This window comes from Centruroides sculpturatus, unplaced genomic scaffold (assembly GCF_000671375.1).
Source record: "Centruroides sculpturatus isolate CEXI.00-Female unplaced genomic scaffold, Cexi_2.0 scaffold268, whole genome shotgun sequence".
Classification (NCBI taxonomy): Eukaryota; Metazoa; Arthropoda; class Arachnida; order Scorpiones; family Buthidae; genus Centruroides; species Centruroides sculpturatus.
Genome location: NW_019384499.1, coordinates 1 through 24,388, shown reverse-complemented (window position 1 = coordinate 24,388; position 24,388 = coordinate 1). Strand labels below are relative to the sequence as shown.

Here is a 24,388-nt window from a genome sequence, read left to right as displayed (position 1 = left end):
AGTGATTCATAAATACAAATAAAATTACTTTGCATTAATACGTTAAATAAATAAACTTTTAAAAATTGCTTTTATTATATTAATGCCATACTGCCAGATGCTATTGATATTAAGTGATTCATAAATACAAATAAAATTACTTTGCATTAATACGCTAAATAAATAAACTTTTAAAAATTTATATTACAGTAGAAGAAAGAGTGATTAATGAAGAATATAAAAATTTGGAAGAAAAACACACCATTTCTGTATGATTTGGTAATGACTCATGCATTGGAATGGCCTAGTTTAACTGCTCAATGGTTACCTGATGTTGTTAGGTAAGTTTATTTTTTATTGTTTAAAATTTATATGAAGATTAAATTAATACATTGCTTTCGTAGACCTGAAGGGAAAGATTTTTCTGTTCACCGGTTAATTTTAGGAACACACACGTGAGTATATACAGTTCTTACATTACTTAAATTGGAAATTATATTTTAATGGAATGTTTATCATATTTAGGTCGGATGAACAGAATCATTTGTTAATTGCTAGTGTTCAATTACCAAGTGAAGATGCACAATTTGATGCATCACACTATGATAGTGAAAAGGGAGGTAAGTTGTAAATAACTAATAGAATACTTGAACTTCAAAATTCATAGAACGTACGAAAGAAATAGTCATAATCAAATATATCGATGAACCACTAAACTTAACTGCCATAATAACTAAGATAGTGTTTTTTAATTATTGGAAATATAAACTATTAATTACTGTATTTACTTGTGTAATCAGTGTATTTTTTCCAAGACATTTGGACAAAGTTGGAATGTGCAGTTTATTTGAACCAAATTTGGTGATGCAACCTGCAAAGTCCAGGATGCTTTCAGATTGGAATTGTTTTGCTTACTTTGCTAATGATAAATTGTTCATCAACTGGCTGACTGCTTTTAAGATGATGATTGTCTAAATTCAATAATTACAAACAATATTAAGCATCTTTGTGTTGCTAATTTTGTTAAGATGAGGATAGATGAAGTTAAATACACAACTGCAACTGACAATAAAATAGGATGTGCCCTTTTGTTAACTAAATTAATGGTTAATTTATTTTGTACCTTGACTTCAAAAAATAATCTGGGACAAGAGATGGTATTAGATTGTTTTTATTTTAGAAGTGTTTCACACTTTCAACTTGGAGACTGAATGAAATACAGTCACAGCCTTGAACTTTTAGGCCAGTGACTGCTTACTTTATGGTTGTTTGTCTTCTAAACATAATGTTTTCTGATATTTCCTATGGATATAGATCTTGAATAAGCAATATAATTCTAGTACATATTGACATATGTAGCTAGAAGGCAAATATTCCAAGTTTTTCAATTTTTATCAAATTTTAGTTATTAACATTATTATTATTATTATTATTAAATAATTTAATGCTTAATTCCTTTAAATTATTATAATTAAGTCAAATAAGCAAAAACGTCACAATTATCACAGGTCAGTGTAATTAGCATGGTACAGGAAATATTCTGTGGAGTTAAACAGAACGTGCTCAGCAAATAATTAGCTTATCACACTACACCTTTATTTTGCTGAGATAGTTTTATTGCAAAACTAATGTTTTTGGCCTACTCTATACGCCATCCTCAGGCTTAATGATAGAAAAAGGAACATTGGCATTCCATTAAATAGAATACATAAGTTTAAATACAAAAAATAATAACGGAAAAACAAGAAAAATAACTGAAAAAATAATTCAGATACAAATACAATACAAAACAAAGCCAAACCTAGTGATAGAAAATAATAAATAAAAATAAATACTTTAGATAAACATTGTAATAAATTGTTAAGGAATATTTGATGAACGAAATAACTATAAACTAAGGCAATACTACGAGTTAGTGTAAAATTTCTTGACTATAAATTTCCACGCCGTTAGTAGGCTTTCTGCGTCCCTTGCATTTATGCATTCCTCTTCCAGTTTGCTCTTGTAAATTTCAATTTTTTCAGCAGTTTTTGCTAGTGTTGGAGAGTACAAGGATTTGACAATACCCGCTTCATCCCATTTTATTATTGAGCCTTGTGTCTGCGCGAACTGGGAAAGTACCATTGTGTTGGAGCCTTTTTTGATGTCATACTTGTGTTCTTTGTCTTATCCCCAAGTTTCTTGTTGTGACTCCAATGTAGTCTTTTTTTGATTCCTAGTTGTGTGTTCTTGTAAGGAATTTTATATACTCCTGCTTTTTCTTCTTTTTTAATGTGATCTTTATCATTTCTTAAGATTGTATACAGGTTTGCAGTTCTTTTTAGGACCATTCTTGTCCCCTTGCAGTTCGTAATTTCTTACATAATACCTTTCTTGTTATATGTGAACTTTGTGACTTTACCGGGATCATGTTTTGAACTTCTTGCTGTGCCAATCTCGTATTTTTTAACCAATATATTTTTAACCATTATCACAATATAAAAAAGCTCTTCTGATTAGAGCTCGGAATGTTACGAGTATAAGCTGCAAGCTTATACCATTATAAGCTTGCAGCATTCCAAGCTCTAATCAGAAAAGCTTTTTTATATTGTGATAATGTTGTAGACAGAACAAAAGAATCATACAAGTAGCCGAAACACTGGGATACAGAAAAGGCACAATAGCAGGATTGGTTAAAAAATACGAGATTGGCACAGCAAGAAGTTCAAAACATGATCCCGGTAAAGTCACAAAGTTCACATATAACAAGAAAGGTATTATGTAAGAAATTACGAACTGCAAGGGGACAAGAATGGTCCTAAAAAGAACTGCAAACCTGTATACAATCTTAAGAAATGATAAAGATCACATTAAAAAAGAAGAAAAAGCAGGAGTATATAAAATTCCTTACAAGAACACACAACTAGGAATCAAAAAAAGACTACATTGGAGTCACAACAAGAAACTTGGGGATAAGACAAAGAACACAAGTATGACATCAAAAAAGGCTCCAACACAACGGTACTTTCCCAGTTCGCGCAGACACAAGGCCCAATAATAAAATGGGATGAAGTGGGTATTGTCAAATCCTTGTACTCTCCAACACTAGCAAAAACTGCTGAAAAAATTGAAATTTACAAGAGCAAACTGGAAGAGGAATGCATAAATGCAAGGGACGCAGAAAGCCTACTAACGGTGTGGAAATTTATAGTCAAGAAATTTTACACTAACTCGTAGTATTGCCTTAGTTTATAGTTATTTCGTTCATCAAATATTCCTTAACAATTTATTACAATGTTTATCTAAAGTATTTATTTTTATTTATTATTTTCTATCACTAGGTTTGGCTTTGTTTTGTATTGTATTTGTATCTGAATTATTTTTTCAGTTATTTTTCTTGTTTTTCCGTTATTATTTTTTGTATTTAAACTTATGTATTCTATTTAATGGAATGCCAATGTTCCTTTTTCTATCATTAAGCCTGAGGATGGCGTATAGAGTAGGCCAAAAACATTAGTTTTGCAATAAAACTATCTCAGCAAAATAAAGGTGTAGTGTGATAAGTTTATTTTGTGGAGTTCTAATTACTGTAGTTCATGGGATAAAACAAAAACTAAAATTTTGTTATAACATTGTTATAAGTCTTTGTCAGATGATAGAAAACAACCAATAGAAGGGAAATAAACCATTATTGAATCAGATTTGAGTGGAAAGTTTTAAAGTGGTGCAGTTATAAAAAAAATTTCAATTTTTGTTTTAAATTCAAATTATCTAAAATCAAACCTATATCAACAAATCCTTACTTATGTACAAGAGGGGGGAATATTTTAAAGCTATACACCAAACAATGCTGAATATTATTGGACTAGAAACGGCTATAAGTTAATATTATAGCCATTTCTAGCCTGATAATATTATGCATTGGTTGGTGTATAGCTATAAGGTTATTTATTGATCTTATAGATATGTTTTAATTTGTAAAAAAATATAAGAAAAATTCAAAAAATGTTTTTCAGTAATATTTAAACAAATTCAGTTTGCTCTTTACAGTTAATGCCAATGGATAAATTTTTAAATAATATATATCTGATAACAATAATTTTCATAATTTGTAGTGTAGTAAATTTATCTCTATGCTTTATGTAATCAGGCAATTCCTTTAATAAAATTATTGTTTCAGAGTTTGGAGGATTTGGTTCAGTTAGTGGAAAAATAGAAATTGAGATTAAAATCAATCATGAAGGAGAAGTAAATCGAGCTAGATATATGCCACAAAACCCTTGTATTATTGCAACAAAAACACCATCTAGTGATGTTTTAGTGTTTGATTATACAAAACATCCATCTAAACCAGGTAAGAATTAAAATATATAAAAAATACTTAATGTAATTTTAGTTAATAATTAACTGTTGCAGTAATAAATTTTGAATGATATAGAACTCTTAATGAGGATATATGCAATGATGCATGATTAATGAAACATAACAGAAAATTGCATCAGATTATTAATCAAAGTAAATCTTTGGTTTAAAAAATAAATACAACATACAAGAATTTATCAGCTAAGTATTTTATTATATTCATTAAGAGTTAGGGCAATTTAGAAACACAAAATGTACAAAATAAGTTAAGTACACCTATATAAAACAAAAATGAATTGAACAGTAATCCAATGACCTGGTGTGTGATATAAGAGGGGAGAAACAGGTATGCTGTGTCACAGATGGAGTGGCCATTTTGAACTCAAGAATGAATTTGACAAATCACATCTTGAAGGTTTAAATAATTTTATGTAGAACCAGAAAAATACTATGCATGTAATTATAATTTACCTAAAATCTATCAAATTGTTTTGTCAACATCAAGATTGACCACAGTCAGCAGGATATTTTTGATGTGCCATTCACTATATTGGAGTATTAAGGCTATCCTGATGAACCTTGAACAACATGTCTAGGTAAAAATTCTTGCATAAGAATTAATAATATACAGTTTAAGGTAAATGGCATTGCGAATCAGAGTTTGTATCGATCCCTCCTCAGTATACATGTACTTTGTGACAATTTTGATTTTTTCTTTGTAACTGTGACTGATGTAAGATTATTATCATGGCTGCGGAGTCAGTAAAAGAACACTCAACTCCGACTCTTGATAACTCCCGACTCTGGCAAAATTAAATACCAAGTCATTTTATGGGGGGGCAGAGGTGCTCATAGGGAAGTACCCTATTCTGAATTCTGAAAGGAGCCTGGGGTGTTTACCCAAATACTTTTATAGTTAGTATTCTTAATATTTATTTGTATAAAAAATTAATTTTTAACAAATATTTAATAAGAGGAGAAAGGGGGGGCAGTAAAATTTTACATCTGCATATATTTGACAGCATTTTCACTTCAATTTCACCCTTCAATAAGAGTTAGTCCAACTAAAAAGTATGTGATCTAGCTAGCTACTTAGCCCTTGTTCAGAAAAGAAAAAAATGTACTCTGATCAGTTAGTCTTTCTTATTAATAATTCAGAAAAATAGAGTACTTACTTAGAGCAGGGATAATAAAGGAATGATTCAAAAACATTCAAATTCAATTGGGTCAGAATAATTTATTAATAATTAAATTAATTACTAAACACAAATACTAAAAGAATACTACATATTTAATAGATTGATGCATTTTTTATTTAAAAGAAATGAATTATAACAAAATATAAAAAGATTTTTAAAACTTAATAAATATATAATAAATTTTCTTTCATTTAAATAAAAAAACTAAAGTAAATTTAAAATGCGGGAGTTGGAGTAGAAATATTTTTTCAGACTCCTCTGGCCAGAAATACCTCCAGACTCTGACTCCACAGCCCTGGTTACAATCATCCAATGATTATAACTGTGGTTCATGTAAGATTACTAATACAGTAGAGCGTCGTTTATCTGAATCAATTGGAGACTGGGGTTGTTCGGATAACCGATTATGTACGAAAAAATATATTAACCTAACCCATGTTGAAATTTTTCTCCATTGCGTGTCGCTTTGCGTTGAATTTTCGTCGATGTTAAGCCTAACAAAACCTTTTTAAAATAATAATTGTGGCTATTGTATTGTTAAAAATTATTTCTTTATTTTTTACAAACAAAATAAATATATTAAAAAAAAATATAAAAAGAAAAAAATTATACTTCAGAAGTTGATCTAGTATAAAAAACATTCGATTCAGCGTGACACACAGTCCTCAGAAAAACACCACACAAAAGTGCCAGTGCTGCTAGCTAAAACACACACACCAACAAAAGAAATATTGGAGTAGCCCAAGATATAGCCAAAGATTGCAGCGCCACAGAACAGATGCTCTACTGTACTATGAAAAATCATAAATAGCATTGGTTTAACTTTTGTGAAAATGTGTGTTTTGATTACTTCATATTAGGATGAGTAAAATTACATTAAAATTACACACTATTGTTTTTCTGGTGAAATTGTCTACCAGTTTTATATTTTCCTCCTTCCCACCTTCGGCTCTGCCACAACAGACTTTCCCTCCAACTAACTTTCCCTCCAACTAACCCTTCTCACTTCTTTTCATTTCTTTGAGGATATACCACTGAGTAATGCCTCCTATCCCCCTATAAATATTGAAATATTGGACATGAAACTTGTGGCCTGCCTGAAGCTGTCAGCTTTCTTATAATATGTGGAGAAGTTCTCCAAAAGTATGTCATGTGCTGCAGATGATAAACAATATGTGGACATTGAAGATGAAGATGACAGTGGTGGCTGCAAGGATAGAAATGACATGTGCAAACTTTTTCATGCAAAAAGAACAGTGGGAATAAAGTTTCTGAAAGGAACATTCTATGTCAATTATCAAAAATTTAATTTTTGTAGAGTCTTATCAAAGACCATATTCTGGAAATACACCAAAACCTTTGGACTAACTCAGTTTTGACAAATGGGAGCAAAAGATGTCCATTTTTAATGCAATTTAATAGAAATGTTTTTTCAGTTTTCTCAGCATTAAGTTTCTTGACACATGCTATTTTTGCAAAAAAGGCCTTAATTGCCACATTACATGAATTGGCACCCTCTTTTCCAAACTTTTATTAAACAAATTTACATAACCAAAAGATGATAATTTTTAAATAGTATAGTATTTGATATGGTGGGATAAATTCCTTAAAAATTTTCTTTTGAAGCCTAAATCCATTAACATTTGCATAAATTTTTATTTTATTTTATTTTTTTATTGCAAATCATTTGCATATTCAGGAAAAAGTTTTGCTGAACCACTCATGTTAGTTGTTATAAATTCTTTCAATATTTCATAATGTTTTTAAGAGAATTTGTTATGCTAAGGTTTTCCCAAATTTCTATCAAAGATTTTTTTCTGGGGATGGACAGATTATTCTTTCTGGTCAAATAATGAATAATTATTTGGGTGTTACTGTTGCCAAATACCAAATATTCAGCTGAATATCAGTAGATTTGCTATACAGTAGAGCATCAATTATCCGAATACTGATCAATTGAAACATTGGTTACCGAAAGCGTTCCAATCGGTAAATCCAAATTTCCGCTAGTGCTGTGGCACTGCAATATTTGGCTATGTCTTGGGCCACTCAAATATTATTTTTGTTGTGTGTGTGTTTTAGCTGGCAGCACTGGCATGACCATGAGAGGTACTTAAGGACGCGTCAGTATTTGAACAAGGGTTTTTTGCCATTTTGAGTGGTGAGTTTTGCTTGTTTTTTGTGTTTTTTTTCTGAGACTGTGTCGGGAAGTGTCATGTTGTGCTGAAATGGAATGTTTTTGATACTAGATTAACTTCCAAAATATAATTTTTTCTTTTTTTATTTTTCAATATATTTATCTTGTTTGTGCAAAATAAAGATATAATTTTTAAAAAAATACAATAGACATGATTATTATTTAAAAAAAAAAATTTTGATTAGGCTTAACATTGACAAAAATTTAATGCAAAGCAACATGCAACAGAGAGAAATTTCAGCACGGGATAGGTTAATATATTTTTTTGTACATGATCAGTTATCTGAAAAATCAGTTATATGAACAACTTCAGTCCCAAATTGTTTTGGATAATCGATGCTCTACTATATTTAGAACTGCATGAAACAAAAAGCTTTGAGCAGGGTTTATCAAACTTTTTCTAACTACTGTCCTGTTTTAGTGTGTGTATTTTATTAGAACCCCATAAAATCAAATAGATACACTGAAAATTAAATTTTAATAAAAATTTTATAAACAGAAAAAATAATTGTCCAAAAATATCTTGATGAAAAGTTCGGCCCAATGAAGTATTCACCTATCTATAATCGATAAGATCCGCTGTAACTTATCACTTGCATTTTCAGGACATGCCACCTGTTATCATAGCGTTTTGAGATGGACCTTCCGATTCCTGACAAAATCGGGATGAGGGGCATTTAAGCAGTGTCACGTGACTGTTTTAATTGACAAAACTAATCGATGATAACTTATTTATTCCTGCTTATATAGCATGAGATTTTTTAAGTTGTGAAGTTACGGTAATCTTTTACAAAAAAAATTACGATTATATCTTATATTTCAATCAGTTTTCTCCCTATCAACGTCTTTTTATATTTATTTTGTTGTAATTTGATTCAAAAAAAGGAAATAAATAAACATATCAGTTTTCACTTAGCTAAAATTTCTCGGACCAACGGCGGTTTCGTTTGTAGTTGGAGAAGAAAGTGTTTTCTTTCACAGTCAGGGTAGAGTTTATTATTTTAGCCATCATCCATCCCACTACTATTATAAACAAGCTGTTAATCGTAAATAAAAGATCCAACTTCTGTTCCAATGTCATTGGTGCTATCTATCCCTTTAAATGTTTTCTCTTCTTCTCTACATTCAACTACTACTTTTACAATATCTTTTAATATTGCACGAGACATCTTCATAATTTTTGCTAATCCAATAATAAATCCGCTAATAAATCCAATATCGCTCTCTGAACGCTCTTTATGTCCATTTTGTCATCTGCTTTTTGTTTCTGTTTTTACCCGTTAAGTGTTGCCTCTCATTTCCCTGTAAAGCAACTAAGTTTTGCAAGAAATTCAAAGTTCTCTAATAAATTTATTAATTACTAATAATCTTATTAATTTGTAACTTCGACTTTCTTGCAAGACTTAGTTGCTTTACAGGGAAATGAGAAACGATACTTAATTGGAAAAAAGACAAACAAAAAGCAGACGATAAAGTCGACAAAAATGCATGCTTAGATTAAACACTTTTTTGTGTAATCTAAAAAGCTTGAGAAAATGTCTAAAGCTATTTCAAAGGACATTAGGAAATTAGTTGTTCAGCACAGAGAAGATGGCAAAACTGTCAAAGAGATAGCAGAAATGTTTAAGATCAGCAAACGAACAGTTATTAAAATCTGCAAACAGAAGATTGAAAGCAGAACTGTTTCATTAAAAAAGGCGAAAGGTCGTTCAAGGTTTACTACTGCAGAAGAGGATGCACAGTTAAAACAGCATTGTGAAGAAGATCCATTTAAGACTGCTAGAATACTTAAATCCGAGTTATCTTTACCTATTTCCATAAATACAGTTAAGCGAAGGTATGTAGCATTTGAGTGTAATATTTAGACCAGGGATGTCCAACCTTTTTGTTTCTCTGGGCCACATTGGAAGAAGTCATGGAGTTCTGGGCCACAAGTATATAGTGGCCCAATCCTTAAATATACAAGTATATTTAAGTATTTACATGTCTAGATTATAGTAATAAGTATTAAAACTTTATCACAAAAAAGGATATATTAAAAAATTACTTCACAGACACTTTTAATTTCTACTTAGAAATAGATAAATTCATTTATTATAAAGGAGACAAACAAAAATTTATTTGAAAAACACAAATATTTGTTTTATTTGGGTCTTTAATTAATAAAAGAACAATGAAACACCATTTTAAAGTGCATTTTTATTCAACTAATATATTTATAAATAATATGTAGCCCAAAATGTAGCCAATGCACAAAATGATATTTTTTACGCCAAACTGAAAAAAGGGTAGCCAAATTTGGCGCAAAGTAGCCAAATCTTGCAATGCTGAAAGGAATATTAAATAAAGCTAGAGTTGGTATTCAAAGGATTATAGACCCAAATTTGGGGAATGGAGAGAAAGGTCAAAATATAAAGAAGTGAAAAAGGTTAAATAGACCTTCTGTTATGCAAATATTGACCCTTAATTTTCCAACCTTTCTCACTTCTTTTTATCTTTTGGCCTTTCTCTTCTTTCCCTGAACTTGGGGCTATAATTCTTTGAGTCACAACTCCAGCTTTATTTAGTATTCCTTCCTCATTCACACATTTCAAGTATTTGAAAATATTTCCTTTCTATTAAAAAATAAAATATGTACCTCAAAAAAGAAGTTTCAGAAAGCCAAAGGTTTATGGCTTTCTGAAACTTCTTTTTTGAGGTTTATGCCAAATAAATAAATAAATAATTTTAAAATTTGTTGTTTTTTTTATATGTTTATTGGGCTGTGGGTTGGACACCCCTGATCTAGACCTTAAAAAGATGCATTCATATAAGTGTAATGAACTTATAAATAAAACTTTATTAAGAATATTTTATTATATTATTAGACTGGGAGTTCAATTTACCGGTGAGAAGGGCTGCCCAAAAACAAATCCTAACTAATAGCAACATGGTTGACCGTTTAGGCTTTGCCTATCAACATTTTCATTAGACCAAGGAATGGGAAACTGTGAGGTTTTCTGATGAAAAAACTTTTTCAAGCGATGAAAGTGGAGTTGTTTGGGTGCATCGGCCTCGAGGTGAAAGGCACAATAGCAAATGTGTATGCCAAAAAAAAGAAAAAAACAGAAGATTCTGAGTAGGTAATGTTTTATATCTTTGCTTTTTTTACTGATATAATAATTCTTACGTTGAATGTATATTAAACCGATATTCGATGATAAATTTACACACCTGTGTCAAGAAATCTTGGCATAGTTTTGAAGCAGTCCTATTCCTACGCTTCATGTCCACTTGGTTTTTACTCATTGTGCAATAATCCACACTGTCAACATCAGTAGTTCCACTTATTAGATGGATAATTTTTTCCAAATTATGATTAATTTAGATATACGCTTTAATTATCCTAGCATCTGATGTGTTGTTTATGATAGCCAATGTCCTAACACATCTCATAAACATTTTCAGATGGTAGTAAAGAACCAAGTAATGCCTAATATACAGTAGAGGTCGTTTATCCGAATCAATTGGGGACTGAGGTTGTTTGGATAACTTATTTTTCGGATAACCGATTATGTACGAAAAAATATATTAACCTATCCATGTTGAAATTTTTCTCTGTTGCGTGTCACTTCGCATTGAATTTTCGTCAATGTTAAGCCTAACATAAACTTTTTAAAATAATAATTGTGGTTATTGTATCATTAAAAATTATTTCTTTATTTTGTACAAACAAAACAAATATATTGAAAAATATAAAAGCAAAAAAATTATACTTTAGAAGTTAATCTAGTATCAAAATGTTTGATTCAGCACGACACACAGTCCTCAGAAAAACACCACACAAAAGTGCCAGTGCTGCCAGCTAAAACACACTCCAACAAAAAAAAATATTGGAGTAGCCCAAGATATAGCCAAAGATTGCAGTGCCACAGCACTAGTGAAAATTTAAATTTGCCAACTGGAATTCTTTTGGATAACTGGCTTTCAGATAAACGACGCTCTACTGTATATATGTGTGTGTGTGTGTGTGTGTTTGGAATTAGCAAAGGGAGGAAGTCTAAGTAAAAAAGTTAAACAAAAGTATTATTATTTTCACTGGTAAAAATAAAGATTACTTCCTCTTGTTGCTAATTTGAAACTACACCAATATAATAAGTTCTATTTATAAACAAGGTCTATGTGAACAATATAAAAACAAAATCAAAATATTAAGGACATAGAGGCGTAAAGAATTAATGGTTGTAACAGTTATTCTAACTGTTAATTTACATAGTTTATCTGCATCGCTGGTAGATGGATTATTTTTATATTTTTGTTCCCTCTTATTAGCTACTCTGATGTCAGTCAGTAACAATTCATGGCCAATATGTTTCAAGCAGACGTTAATGTCCAATCAACTAACTAAAAGATAGTATGTCTAATATCTTTTAATGAATTATGTTCGAAGAAATACACTGTGGGGTGTTTCATTGGATAATAACCAACCATTTACACTCCATATTCGTCATATTCCTTCTCTGAACATCTAATTTAATCACTAAATTAGAAAGTAGTCGATAATAATGTGTGAGGTATTGCTCTTAATTAATTGATAATTGCCTTACAATATTATGAAAATACAAATATATTATCTTCATAATATTTAAGACATTATCAGATTGTTTTCAACAGTGTAATATAACCTGTCTATAAGTAGTTCAAATGAAAACAGTTATAAAATATGCTAGAAGTAAGTATAGCGTATAACCAATGTAATAACACAAGCATTAAAACTAAATTGTGCTGATGATATTTATAATTATATGCATATTCTTGTGCTTTTAAGTTACTTTTTCCTTTTGTTTTGCAGGAGTATGGGCATGGATGTCTTCATCCGGTCCTGGTGTCCTGGTGAGAGAATTATTGGCAATCTGACAGCAGTGCAATATGTTAATATACTAGAAGGCAACTTTTTACCCTCTCTCCAAGGGTTGGATCCATCAATAAATGTCCCGTTCGTCCGTGATTGCTCCCTGATACACACAGCCAGCTGGAACGTCAAAGTAACATCGAGGTCATAAACTGGCCAGGAAGGGGAACTGATCTAAACCCCATAGAACATCTGTGGGTGGAGATGGCTAGAGAGCCAGTCAATGCCTCAACACTGGATGAATTATGGGAAGCCCTTTGTGAGAGATGGGAAATATTCAATAGGAGCAATATATGCCAGCAGTTGGTGAATAGTATGCCAAAGAGGATAAAAATGATAATAGATAATGCCGGGTTTTGGACGAAGTATTGAACACCTTTGCCCCTTCTCAACACCTTTATGTATATAAGTTGCTCTGTTTTACTTAAGACAATGTGATACGTGACAAGTCGCGTTGTTTTAATTAAAGATATTTTATTTAATTTTAATTGGGTTAACTTTAATTTATATTACCAAAGTAAAACATATACTGCTATATAAACATGGCTGCTATTTCTTTCATTATATTGTCAAATATGATGCAGAAAGCTTTGTTATTTTATGACTTTCATCATTAAACATTATAAGAGTTATTCTAACTGTAAATTTACACACAGTTGGTTTTTGGTTTTCTACTTGAACTTTTTCCTAAAAAAATGATGTTATAAGTCCTTAACGTTAGCTGTCATGCATGCGATAAACATATGAATCAAATAATAAGGAAAAGTAATTTTCTGTAAGTCTTAGAAATTCAGAGAAGAAATACTCGTTTGAATTAAGTCACTAAACAATATTAGCCATAAACATTTTACATTGCTTAGACAGATATTTTTATAAATTTTATTTGTAGATTTGTAGAAGAAGACTTAATTGCTTTACAAGGAAATGAGAGGCGATGCTTAACGGGAAAAAACAAACAAAAAGCAGACGACAAAATGGACATAAAGAGCGTTCAGAGAGCGATATTGGATTTATTAGCGGATTTATTATTGGATTAGCGGAAATTATGAAGATGTCTCGTGCAATATTAAAAGATATTGTAAAAGTAGTAGTTGAATGTAGAGAAGAAGAGAAAACATTTAAAGGGATAGATAGCACCAATGACATTGGAACAGAAGTTGGATCTTTTATTTACGATTAACAGCTTGTTTATAATAGTAGTGGGATGGATGATGGCTAAAATAATAAACTCTACCCTGACTGTGAAAGAAAACACTTTCTTCTCCAACTACAAACGAAACTGCCGTTGGTCCGAGAAATTTTAGCTAAGTGAAAACTGATATGTTTATTTATTTCCTTTTTTTGAATCAAATTACAACAAAATAAATATAAAAAGACGTTGATAGGGAGAAAACTGATTGAAATATAAGATATAATCGTAATTTTTTTTGTAAATGATTACCATAACTTCACAACTTAAAAAATCTCATGCTATATAAGCAGGAATAAATAAGTTATCATCGATTAGTTTTGTCAATTAAAACAGTCATGTGACACTGCTTAAATGCCCCTCATCCCGATTTTGTCACGGATCGGAAGGGTCCATCTCAAAACTCTATGATAACAGGTGGCATGTCCTGAAAATGCAAGTGATAAGTTACAGCGGATCTTATCGATTATAGACAGGTGAATACTTCATTGGGCCGAACTGTACTTGATTAATTAAATTAATAATATAAAAATAATTAATGATGGGCCTGATGCGATGAGACTAATTTTTCCATGTCTGGCTCAGTATTAATATGCATCATCCTTAAACTGATCCTTTTGACTATTTGTATTCAAGATAAGATGACAAACTTTTATTTTTTTAAATAATGCATTGTAAGATTCTTTCAAACACTGTGTGAAGAAGTAATTGACATTGTTTTCACAACAAAACTTGAATAAAATTAGGATGAAAGTTTTGTGGATATTTCATGTTTCACTGATGATAGTTTAAATTTGTCAAAATGAAAGAATAAAGTTTATCCTGCCAGTATTTCAGTTTTATATAAATAAAAAAACTGGACTTTGCCATTTCAGTCCACATTCTATATATATTTTTTTATATATATTATAAGATCAAAATATCACAAAGTTTGGTTTTCTACTTGAAAGACAGTCAGTTGAAAGTCAGTGACAGTTTTACAAGCAACTTCCAAATTTCTCTAATAATTTTATGAATTGATGAATTTCTCTAACAGTTATTGTCAATAATTTTAGTTTACTTGATTCATATGATTGCATCTTGTGTATTTCCTCTTTGTATTTACAAACATCAGTGATTTTTTTTTTNTCATGAATTTAAGTTGTTGTAGTAGACATGTTAAACAATTGGCAGAATGCATGATAGCTCTTTTTAAGGTGATCAGCATTGCATGTTGTTATATGATTGTAAAGATTGCATTTTTAATTTCAATCTTGTTATGATTGGTAAATTTATTGTTGGAGAACTGCCATGCAATTTACACATCCCTTTCTTGAATAAATGAGTTTATTTTACTATAAACTTAACAATAAAACTAAATTATCATCTGCATGTATTTGTGCAATATTGGAAAGATCTTTTTTGTACCCGGATAAATATTTAAGTAAACATCCTGTATATGGTTAAGCTCTATTTAACATAAAAATTCTAATAGTTTTAATAAGATTGAGGTGATTTTTATATCTACGGTTTAAGTCATTTTTAAAAAATTACTTGGCTTTCAAAAATCATAACTTAATACATAAAAAATAATTAGAATTTGACAAATAAAACTTGAGTTTAGAATGTTCAAATAAATATTGGGTGCTAACAAAAATCTCTCCTTGGCCAATTATTTCAAAAATGAATAGGCCAATCACTGTAAAACTTTTGAAAATGCTTACTATATTGGGTATATGATAAATTTCCTTTGAACTCTTCTATTGGAGAGGACTGTTGTAATCTTGGCCCTCTAATGGCAACTAAGGCGACACTGTCAGTTCAAAGTTGTAGCACATGTATTCACTATGTTTTAGTGCATTTTAAAATATCAAGTGATCCTGGAATAGGATGTCAAATACAAAAGTTGAATGCTTCACAACAAACGAGATAGCAGTGCAGAACTGCATAACACAAATGCAATGCAAAATTGATTGAATGTGCAGTTAAGTTTAGGTTGGCAGTGATATAAGCACTGTTTTATTTAATCCCTTCTTGTCCACTTTTTAAAAAAAAATTTTAATTAAGCATAAAAAATACTTAAAACTGAAAAAACGAAAGAAATGCATTAATTTTGGTTAAAAAGCTTCATCATTTAGTTTCCTTTGTCTCGCCTTCCTGTGAAATTTAACACCAATGAATCATTGTTTACACATCTGGATGACCTTGAGAACAGCTGGTGTCATACTTCCCGGACATTCAGACTTCTCGGGAGGAGAAGGGTTTAAAGTAGGGTGACTAGAAACTAAACCTATATTTTTAAATATTTTTAAAAAATTATAATTTTTATTGCGATTTCCGACTCCCCTAATTAATTAAACTTATATATAATAAAATCTATTAATTAAAAAAAATTAAAAAACTATCAGAGGTCGTTTTTGACATCAGAAAGCAGCTTTAAGTAACTTTACTGAAGGAAAATCGGTGCACTACCACTTTAGAATGATTTATTAATTTTGATAAAAAAACTCCCATTAAAAAAACATTAAAAAGCAATAAAGCGTGAAGCGCGCGTCATTAAAGGTTGATTAAAATCGCTATAAAATTTTTTCGTGCGGGGAAAAAATGGTGTTTGATACTTTTTATTAAATCATTTGTGTATTCAAGTTCTGCATATTGACATTGTAGTACATTACACAATAAAATACAGATTACAAATATGTGTGTTTTTTATATATGTTAGGCTCATTGAGCAGGGGGAAAAAAACATCCACAACGCATAGTGGTCGAATATCATGAAAACCACGACGCAAATTTCGTTTTGTGATCTTTTTGAGTTAGTCACAACGCGTTTGGCTGTTTTTAAAAGTGCCACAACACGAATATCACATTGTGGATGACTTAAAGCAGTGTTTTTCAACCTGTGGGTCATGACCCCCCCCCAGTGGGGTTGCAAAGCCACACACGGGGGGTCGCTGGTAAAATAAGACATATTTTTGGTAGGTCCTGCCCTACAATAAAAAAACTACAATTTCAGTGAGAAGTCTGTGCCTGTTTATTTTACAGTACAATTGATTTTTTGATCGATATTTAAATCTCAACAGAAAGAAAATTCAATAGGTAGTTTTTAAAATCACTGACATAGTTTTAATATGGCCCTGGGGGTTGCCAGAATTTTTTAACTTGTAAAGAGGTCACGTATTCAAGAAGGTTGAAAAACACTGATTTAAAGAGACCACAACGCGTTGTTCAATGAGTGTTTTTGTTCTTTGAGCCTAATAATATATATACAGTGGTGCCTTGTATAATGTACGCCTCAAATAACGGACTTTCTGTTTGGCCGTTAAGTGACTCGAGTAACGGACTGGCTGCAAACAACGGACTTTCCGTTCGGCAGTTATGTGAGGCGAACAACGGACTTTCTGTGAACAAGTGCAAATGATGTTTCCACTCTTTTGCCATTGCCAATGACAATCTACTATTTTTGTAATATATTAATACAGTATTATTAGAATATATTATTAGTATATCTGAAATAGAGCTCCCATTGGGATTCGGCTTACTCCCTTGTTTATTACATACATCACCTCAGTGCAGAGTGTTGTGCAAATCATGGCTTCTGAAAAAAACAGAAAGGTGATTTCAATTGATACAAAGCAAGAAATCATCAGAAGGAGTGAAAGTTGACAAAAACTTCCTTATAATTTGAAGTTTAGACTATTTACAAAAAGTCAAAATAACTTTTGAGTCCATCTTTATCCTTTATACACTACCACAGAAGTAGCAGTCTTAAAAAATTTTTGCTTTGAAGAACTCTTCTTAAACACAGGTAAAAATTGGTAAAAAAAAACTTCACAAGGTTAAAAAAGATCAAGTGTCAGCCTTTTCTTGTAGGTTTCTGACACTTTTACAATTAAAAACACACAGAAATTCTTCACCCTTTTCATTTTTATCCCCTTTTTAAACTGCTTCTGGCCCTCTAGTGGTAGTTACGAGTATCTACATTATTTGCATATGGTTACAAAAAACTTCCTTGTCAAATGGGGAGAGGTTCAGGAGTTTACCAACACTTATTATCCAAACAGAGCTGAGGCCAACACGATCAATGATCTCTACAATGGCACCCTTGCCCATCATTTCCGACAAGTGTTGAAGAAGAGAGAGAAACATACCACCTTGGACATTTTTTCAAGAAGCCAGCTGCCAAAAACCAAAGGATGGAACAAGAGGAGATGACCCTGCAAGCTCCGGTAGACTCTCCTGAATCTGACTCTGATTAAAAAACAATAAAAAGAGACCTGCTGCAATGTGTAAAAGTCTGTATCTGTATGAATGTGTGAAATAGGTGTTCCTCCACCTCCTCCTCACAACATCTGACTACCTGGCATAATTGGTGCCTGTTCCATTTTCATTTTTTTTTTTAGTGGTGCAGTACAGTTATTTTATGCTGCAGAATGAATTATATGTTTTAACATGTATTTCTATGGAAAAATGCGTTTTGCATAACGGACTTTTCACTTAATGGACGTGCACCTGGAACGGATTAAGTAAGTTATACGAGGCACCACTGTATATAAAATAAATTTATGCACTAGAAACACATGATGAGATTGTTCTGACTGTTAGTCTTCATAAATAATAAAGTATTACTTACTAGTTGATAATTCAATAAATAATTATTAAATACCTATTAAAAATAAATTTATGAATAGATTAAATTATTAAAATTATAATATAAAACAGATATGGATTGTCATGGAATCCTAACCTTAATGGAAATTTATTAAGTGCATCTGATGATCATGTAAGTTTACTTCTGTTAATGATTTTTTGAAGCTTCTATGTATATTAGAAAATATATTGGCATCACTTATTGACATAAAATGTTTTCAGTAAAATTACCTTAAATAAAAATAAAATAGTCCAATTGAAAAGAGATGTTTATGTGTCACTAGAAAAATTTGAAATCTAGAAAAAATAAAGCATTTTATGCAATGGGTTTAATGTTCAATTTTTGATGAGACTGTCTCATCTTTAAAATTGCATTACTGTCAATGGCTGCACACCTTAGCGGTATGAAGGAGTACGTGTCAGAAGTTACAATTTGGCACAGTGGTGCCCAAATCATGTGCACGTAAAATAAACCAGACTTGTAGGTAGTCAGGACTGAGAACTGGGTCAAAAGAAAATACAAAATGCCGAGACTGTTTCTACAAACAGGCATGAGTGTGAGATTTGCACACTCATGCATTGCTTGCGCTCTTGCATTTGCATTGCTTGCGCTCTCCGAGACATAGTCTCGTCCCAAAAATGACTTTGCCGTTTATTTTGTAGAATATAACTGACTACTCAAATGCCATTAATTTAAATACAATCTGTTTAATTTTAAAGATATTTAATATTAATTTGTTTTGAATTATTAAATTTTTCCATTAATTGTAGTATTTTATTTAAAGTAATTAAATTATATAACTATATAGATATATTATTTATCTAATAATCATTTCTTTTGGGGAGGAAATAACATGGAAAGACTACAAAAAAGAACATATTTTTTTTAACATTTTATTTTTTGTTACAATATAAGGTTGATTTGTACTAATTTGTGTTCATTATTGTAACAGTAAGACCTTATTTTTTGCTTTCTTGATTAATGCTGATTTGATGTAATCCTGTCTGCTCGAAGCATAAAAAAATAACTCAAAGTTCACACTGATTCAAATTATTGTAGCATTTCATTGATTCATATATAATACGATTATTCTTGAACATGAACCAATCAGCTAAAGGTGACAATTCATCATAAAGCTGTACTCCTAAATCTATGTTTGTTTGCAATTTTGGAAAAAATATGATATCGTGGATGCCATAGGCAATATTGACTTCACTTGGTAAATGCAAATATTGACTTCAACAGATAAATGCATGAGCAGTGTGGGGAAGAATATATGGCTGGAGGTATCCAGTCATACATTCTTCCACACTATGTTCATGCACAACAAGAAGGGCCTATTGTTGACCAAATTGTCAACCTAATTGATACAGCAGGACTAGGAGATGTAGAAGTGCAAGATATTGCGGAGTTACTGCAGGTTTCTGGTTGAAAACCTTACCAACAACAACCTTCAAGAATTGGAAGAACAAGGAATTTATGTAGAACTGGAAAATAGTGATTCTGAAAACGAAGAACCCAAAGAATTTACAAAACTTTTACTAAGGAAATCTGTAGCAATGATAACTGAAATTGTTGATCAAATTGTAGCAAGTGATCCAGATTTTGAAAGGAATGTAAAAGCAAGACAAGGCATTTTGGATGTGATCTCCTGCTACTGACATTTGCTTAATGAAAGATAAAGAAAGTGACAAATGATTCTAGACAAGTTCATTGCAAAAAATCAAGAATTTCAGAAGTGCCAGGACCTTCATCACAAAATGAACTTTATATTTTTGTGTGCATATGTTTGTGTTATGTAACATATTATTATGCAAATTAATATAAAAATAACTTAAAATTTGTTCATTTTTGGTTAATGTTTCCCTTTTCCTATTTACTGTGTTGAAACTAGCATTAAATGAGGTCATTTTATTTAGTGCTTTGTCATCTAGGAACGCATCCTAAGCACTAAACAAGGTCTTACTGTACTTATAATGTGTATTAAAATATGAATGTTTATATATATGAGAAATGTTATTTGGTGCAGCTACATTTGTGAAGAAAAATTTGCATAGTTACATAATTCCACTGATAATTTCTCATTAAAAATTGAATATTTTAGTGATTTTTTTTTTTTTAAAGTTTAATAATAACTATTTTTATAGGAAATTTGAAAAATAAAACAAAAATTTATTGATATACAAAAAATTCCTTATCTATATTTAAATGAGCACCTATAACAGTGATTCTTAATGTTTTTGCGGCCTGCGTTTCTTGAATTTTTAAAAATATACTCTTGCACTGTATTATGAAAATAATAGTTTTTATTTAAGGGGTATGAGAATTTAGGTAATTCTTTCTTTAAAGATGTATTGAACTTTGATTATTAAAGCTGTTGTAATTGTAAATTTTATAAAACTATTTTTTTTATAAATTAGACAATTTGTCTTTGGGATATAAATGCTCTTCCTCGAGAAAACAAAATCGTTGATGCTAAAACAATTTTTACTGGTCATACAGCTGTAGTTGAGGTAAATAATAATTTTTTCTTTTTTAATTAAATATAATGCAATTTTTAATTATTAGCAAATGCATCATTTTTACTGTTAACACTATCATCTCATTTTACTATAGCTGTGTAAATTTTTAAAATATTTTTTTTGAGTGTCATGAAAAAACCTTTCAAAAATACTTTGAACTATATCAATTTAATAAATTTTTTGTTTCAAATATTAATTTCCATGGTATATATAAAAATATACTGTCTCAAAAAATTAAAAATGTATACAAATAAAATAATTTTCTGATTACATATTTATGATTTTAAATGATATATTTCTAATTTTTTGATTTTTAGGATGTTGCCTGGCATCTACTTCATGAAAGTCTGTTTGGTTCTGTAGCTGATGATCAAAAATTAATGATGTATGTTTAGTAAATAATAATATTTAGATGTGTGTTTATGTTACTTTGTAAATTCTGAAATGTTATAAGTCTATTTTTGTACATTTTATATAATTTTAGCTAATGGTTTTTTTAGCTTTATATTTTTATTTGAATTGATGTATTTAATTATAATATTGAAGGGAAATTATAGAGAAAAGAAGTGTGCGCTATATGTTGTTTTTAAATTTATTATTACTGTTTTTTATTAATGAGAAAATTATTGTGTAAATAATTTATTGAAATCACCGTTATTCATTGTATCCAAGAAAGAACTGAAAGATTACAGAAACTCAGTTATCTTAAAGTATATCCATGTAATTTGCCTTAATTGTAATGTTGTTTCATTGTTAATTATTTTTCATCAGTAAATTATTTATCAACTAGTTTATGTAAAAAGTTTTTAATGTAAAAGCAATTGAAATTATCATTTTTTCTTTTCTTTAGTTGGGATACACGTTCAAACAACACAAATAAACCAAGCCATACAGTAGATGCTCATGTTGCTGAAGTAAATTGCCTTTCTTTTAATCCATACAGTGAATTTATTTTAGCCACTGGTTCTGCGGACAAAGTAAGATAGTAATTTTTATAAAATAATTATTAAAAATAAAGATTAAATTATAAAATCATATATTCTGTATATATTAGACAGTTGCACTTTGGGATCTCAGAAATTTAAAATTGAAACTTCATTCATTTGAATCTCATAAAGATGAAATATTTCAAGTACAATGGTCGCCTCACAATGAAACAATTCTTGCTTCAAGTGGTACAGATAGGAGGTTACATGTGTGGGATTTAAGTAAAATTGGAGAAGAACAGTCTGCTGAAGATGCTGAGGATGGTCCTCCTGAACTCTTGGTAAGCAAAATTATTTGGAACTGAATTGTATAGCTGATTATAATTTAATTTTACAAATTACAGTTTTTCTTTTTTATTGTTACTTTTTATTTAGATTTGAATTATTTAATCCACTAAATGATTTATTTTGAAGATACTAGTATTGTAAAAAGGGGAAACAATGATTGAGAAATAAAAATAACAGCAGCTTTCAATTAATTCAAAATTTTAAGTTTTTGGAGTTGCCATTCTGTTATTTTGTACATTATGTAAGATTTTAAACAAACATTGGTGTAGTCTAGGTATATTAGATTTTATCTTACCATGTAGTTACAATTCAGTGGGTGTGGTTAAATCTGTAATATATCTGATAAAATGACTGCTTTAGAAAACTTCAAGAAAATTTGTGAAAATCATTCAAATCCCTAAGTTTTATTGCTTTTTTTATTTCTGAATACAGTATAGTGGTGATAAAATTGTTTTATATTTGGAATAATTATAGTTTCAGATTAATTTTAATTAATCTAGTGATTATAGTAAAAAGGAAATTGATAACTTTCTATAAACAAGTGTTCAATGTTGTTGTTTCATAAGAAAAATTATAAAGACCAGAAGGTAAAATATAAAAGCATATAATATGGTATATGCTGTATTAAGTTATGTTTCTTTACACCTTTCTGTTAAATGACAATTTGGATACTTGTTAGCATCAATTCTACCTCAAATAACCAATGTATTACATCACAGAAATCAGCTACATGTTGCATTGAATGCAATGATTACAGGAATAGATTTTATTGGAAACGCTTAAATAAGAATACACAAATTAATTTATTTGAAAGAAAAGCTATAGATAGATAATATTTGGTAATTAACTCTTACTACAACGTGATCAGTTGTACTTTACTCTTCAAAACATCAATCCAAACTGCAGTCACTTAAGGTCACTCTATGTATTTTATTTTAAAAATTTACCAAAAATTGAATTTTTATCTCAGAGATACAAAAAAAAATCATGTATATTTATTTTTTTATGTAGTTTTTGGCACAATAGTGTGTAATCATTACAAGTAAAAATTACTTTAAAAAAATGTTTAATAACATCAAAAATTTAGGTCATAATTTATTACTTTACTTTGACAAAAAATAAAATTCTTCAATTTTGTTATTTGTTTTTGGCACCAAGCCAGCAAAAAAGAGAATATTGTTTTGACAATATAAGATTTATGCATATTTACCTATTTTTTCATGAACAATATTACTTTATATGAAACAGTCCATGTATACTAGTTTTTTGTCTTTTTTTGATAAACTTTCTTAGGTTAGTAGAACATTTCATTTTAGGCAATAAGTGGAAAATACTGAAACTATAAAACACTTAGTGTTACGCCAGACTAAAGTCAAAGCATAGCTACCCAAACAAGAGTAACATTAAGCTGTGTTATTTGTATGTGTGCCAACATCTAGCAACTTCCTAACAATATGACATGTTCAATATGATTATTATATATTGTTGTAGATTGACATAAGATACAATATCAATTGAGATCAGTATTTTATCTATTAATACTAAATTTTATGAAATTTAGTATTAATAGTTTCATCATTTAATACTAAATTTCATAAAATTTAGTATTAAATGATGAAACTGCTTTAATATTCAGTAATTTTTATAGGTAACTTTTAAATTTGCATGTTTATCATTTTTATTTTTATATTTTTTAAATTTATAAACTGTTAACAAATGATTGTTGAAACTAAAATTTTTAAAACCATAATACTGATAGTGCTTTTATGTTTTACTAGTTTATTCATGGTGGTCACACTGCAAAGATATCTGATTTTTCTTGGAATCCAAATGAACCTTGGGTGATATGTTCTGTATCTGAAGATAATATCATGCAAGTTTGGGAAATGGTAAGTGCTCACCATTGCACAATTTGAGTGTATTTGATTTGCTTATATGAGTTGAAAATATTAAAAATTAAATATTTGAGTAGAATTAATGAAAGAAGTAATTTGAGGGATGCCCAGGAAGTACAGTCAGTTTGTGTTAATACGAATAGCTAGGGAAATAGTAGTTAGTTTGTTTTGCCAAAAGTTCATATGAATTATATTCAAGGTCAAACCAAGGTCATATAATTTGGGTAGTTAAGGCTTAACAAATGATCGAAATCTCTAAAATATAATACAG

At 29.9% G+C, this 24,388-nt stretch overlaps 1 protein-coding gene across 1 annotated transcript; it reads left to right on the top strand.

Annotated features, from left to right (window-relative positions):
• Positions 1-206: 206 nt before the first annotated feature.
• On the top strand, positions 207-24,330 carry LOC111621995 (histone-binding protein RBBP4). The gene is made up of 12 exons (XM_023364288.1): positions 207-320; positions 384-434; positions 505-599; positions 4,139-4,312; positions 7,717-7,739; positions 9,450-9,480; positions 18,497-18,558; positions 20,847-20,939; positions 21,266-21,333; positions 21,799-21,925; positions 22,003-22,215; positions 24,001-24,330. Exons 1-12 carry the CDS (start codon positions 208-210, stop codon positions 24,136-24,138), a joined length of 1,188 nt encoding a protein of 395 aa, XP_023220056.1. The 5' UTR covers position 207; the 3' UTR covers positions 24,139-24,330.
• Positions 24,331-24,388: the final 58 nt, after the last annotated feature.